The sequence below is a fragment of the Elaeis guineensis genome, chromosome 3 (genome assembly GCF_000442705.2).
Source record: "Elaeis guineensis isolate ETL-2024a chromosome 3, EG11, whole genome shotgun sequence".
NCBI classification, from domain to species: domain Eukaryota; kingdom Viridiplantae; phylum Streptophyta; class Magnoliopsida; order Arecales; family Arecaceae; genus Elaeis; species Elaeis guineensis.
In genome coordinates, this window is record NC_025995.2 from 125,807,781 (window position 1) to 125,811,098 (window position 3,318).

At 50.1% G+C, this 3,318-nt stretch overlaps 1 protein-coding gene across 1 annotated transcript; it reads right to left on the bottom strand.

The window, feature by feature from the left end:
* Positions 1-1,331: 1,331 nt before the first annotated feature.
* LOC105040277 (crocetin glucosyltransferase, chloroplastic) lies at positions 1,332-2,923 on the bottom strand. The gene has a single exon (XM_010916736.4). It carries the CDS (start codon positions 2,901-2,903, stop codon positions 1,500-1,502), a length of 1,404 nt encoding a protein of 467 aa, XP_010915038.1. The 5' UTR covers positions 2,904-2,923; the 3' UTR covers positions 1,332-1,499.
* Between the last annotated feature and the right edge of the window lie 395 nt (positions 2,924-3,318).

The window sequence follows — 3,318 nt, forward strand, 5'->3', positions numbered from 1 at the left end:
AGAAATCTATTGTTATGTTGTCATTTTTTCAAACTGCTATTGTACCTCGTGATCGGCCTTCCTTCGCTGCCATGCGTTACTTTACAAGGCAAAGTCGACAGAGGCCTTTCGCATCAAAGAATACAATATATTTTCCCTTGCCAATATACCATACCCTTGTTCTTGGAAGCTGGCTGCGGGTGGCCGTTCCCTTCTTTTCCTTCTTACCCCCTCGCTGTTATGGCTTAAAAGGGCTGAGATTTGTGCGTGCGTGTGAGAGAGAGAGAGAGCTTTTATTCTTTTGTTTTATTTAGTTTTGTTTCTCAAGGTACAGCTCCCTGCTACCTCTCCCATGTCCTAAATCATTGCATTTATTTTGATAAAACGATGGACAACCTTGCCGCATTTTCAACCAAAAATAAAAAAAAGGACACCCTATTTTTTGCCCAACGCCTTCTACACTTTATCTGTGATTCTTCGATACACCCTTTTTTTGGTTTTGTAAATCAGATAAATTAAATCATTCGAATAGAAATACAGCTATGAGAAGATTAAAAAAACAAAAAAAATAAAAATTGAGCATAGAGACCTATAATGAAATCCCATAATATAGACTTCAATATGCTTTCATTGTTGTAAGAAAATAAGAATGCTTCCGTGGAACTAGCCCAACTTATCTATGTTAGAAAAATTCAGATCCGGCAAATATATGCCAATTTTACTTTTTTTTTTTCTTTGAAGATAATGTTATTGTTTGCCGTAATCACTTTAGATTCAATCCAAAAACCTAACATGACTTGGATACCAATCAATTGAACCAACATGCACAGTGGTTGGTCTCACAAGAGTCTTTCACCCTTATACCTTGACATTGAAGTTGGTGATAGATAAATCTGCCTGTCGCCACCAACGGCCTTGATTCCTCTTCCTCCTCCTCAACATCTTTCCTATTCTGAGTAGCTTCCATGTTAGATATATGGTAAAGGAAATAGGGCATTTACTTATCTCCTGAATTCGATTTGAGCCAGGGATTCATGTGATCCACGATCATATTTTCTGTTTTCTTTCATTAGAACTGTCATTGTTTCTTTATTAGTGATGACAGATTATTTGGGGGATTGATCTGATTATGTATGACATGCATGACTCGTTGTACTGTTTGATATGTCATATATGCCATTCGTGCAAGAATCATACATGCCGCTAAACGGCGTCCAAGTGATGATCAAACCAATGACGGAACTTGCTTCACGCGGTATCTCAAGCTGGAACCCACATCTGGGGTGCGGGGCCGATTGCATATGTACTAAAATTAAAACCACAACTTGGAAAGGCAAGTGGTCCAGCCAAGCTATCCAATGGTCAATTTATTACTGGGACCAGTCCAATGGGACAAATCCGACATGTCCAGTGAGGTGGACGTCGAGCGAGGCAGGAATCTAGCCAGCCAACTACTCGGATACAAGACGAGACTCTCTTGTACGTCGCATACAATTGTTTTTATTATCCATCAAAAATATTCACGAGCCCTTCCCAATCTCCTCCACGAACGCCCGAAGATTCCGATCAGACGACCCTCCACTGGCGACGGCCTCTCGCACCCTGTCCCGCCACTTCTTGGCCTTCCTCCTTATCTCCGCTCCCTTCTCCCCTTCACCCATGACGACCTCCAAACACCTCCTTAACTCCGTCCCCTCCAACACCCCCTCGTTGTTGGCCTCAGCTCTCACCCCCGTACCCCACGCGTCCTCCGCCAGCCTCGCGTTCATCGCTTGGTCCGACATCTGCGGTGCTCCCACGATCGGCACGCCACACGCCAAGCTCTCCAGCGTCGAGTTCCACCCGCAGTGCGTCACGAAACACCCGATCGAAGGGTGGGATAGCACCTGCACCTGAGAACACCACTCCACCACCATCCCGTTCTCTCCTTTCTCCAACTCGACTCCTTCTCCTCGGTTGTCCTTCCGCACCATCCAGAGATACGGCCGCCCGCACTCCTCTAATCCGTTCGACAGCTCTTCCAGCTGCTGCTTTCTTATAACGGACAAGCTACCGAATGACACGTACACCACCGACTTCTCCGGCTTGGAGTCCAGCCACTCCATGTACCTCTTCCCATCCAGCTGAAACATATCACCTTCGGATATGGTCTCTTCTGGAGACGGCAGCAGCGGCCCTACTGGGAGCAGGTGCATCGCATCAACGGCTGCGAGGGCATCAGCCTCCAATGCGTCGAAAGTGTTGACCAAAATCCACGGCTTGGTGGACTCGGTCTTCTCGCGATCCAACGTCTCAAATTCCTCACGCAACATGAGGAGCACCGAGTGGAAGGGATCGTCGGCGGAGATAGCGAAGAAAGACGGGAGGTCCCGCATGCGGAGCGGGGGCAGTCCCGGGAACTCCACCTCGAATAGTGGGTCCTCACGATGGGAAGCGACGACGCCTTCGTAGCCGTGGAAATAGTGGTAGTAGATGGCGAAGACGGCGGCGGGCTGGATCCAGTGTAGGAAAGACCGGATACCGTGTTCGCGTGCCACGTCGGCCGCCCACGGCAAGAGGATGGTGTAGATGAGGCACGTGACGCGCCGGCCGCGGGCGGTGAGGTCACCGAGCAGGTTGGAGAGGTTGCGGGAGCCGTTGAGCTTGGCCTGGATCATGTATTGGTCGAACTTGGGTATGAGGTCCTTGAAGCCGTCGTCGTAGCCGTCGGAGAAGGGAAGGTAGGAGAGACGGCCGTCGGAGACTTCACCATCGGAGGCGGCGGACGGGAACATGCGGCGGTGGCCGTAGACAGTGGTGGAGAAGGTGACGCGGGCGCCGGGGATGGTGCGGGCGAGTTGGGTGGCGAGGCGGAGGGCGGGGTTGATGTGGCCTTGGCCCGCGTAGGTGGCCACCAGGATGTGCTGTTGGATTGGGTCCTCCATTCTGTTTCGAGTTTGGCGACGGATATCAGGGGTTCGAGTGCGTGGTGTGCGTACGTATATATATATACATGTATTGCCAGCTGTCTGGATTTCGGATCGACGTCGCTTCCGCACGTGGATCCTCTGCAATGCACCGTCCGGTGCGGTATACTGCACGTGCCATTCATCGCGCAATAGACGGTGCATGCATCATGTGTGTGCACTCGTGCGGCCACGCACAGCCGTCCATCGTGCGATGGACGGCACGCGGTGCGGTGCATCGCGGTTCGCTTCCTCCAGAGGGAAACTGATGACGACGTCATCAGGGACGTCAGAAGACTGGTAAGGACTTACCAGTTACCACCAAAAAAATAATATATAAAAAATAACAAAAAACATTTCTAGCCAAAAACTAGTCTGGTCGAGCACGGCAGCT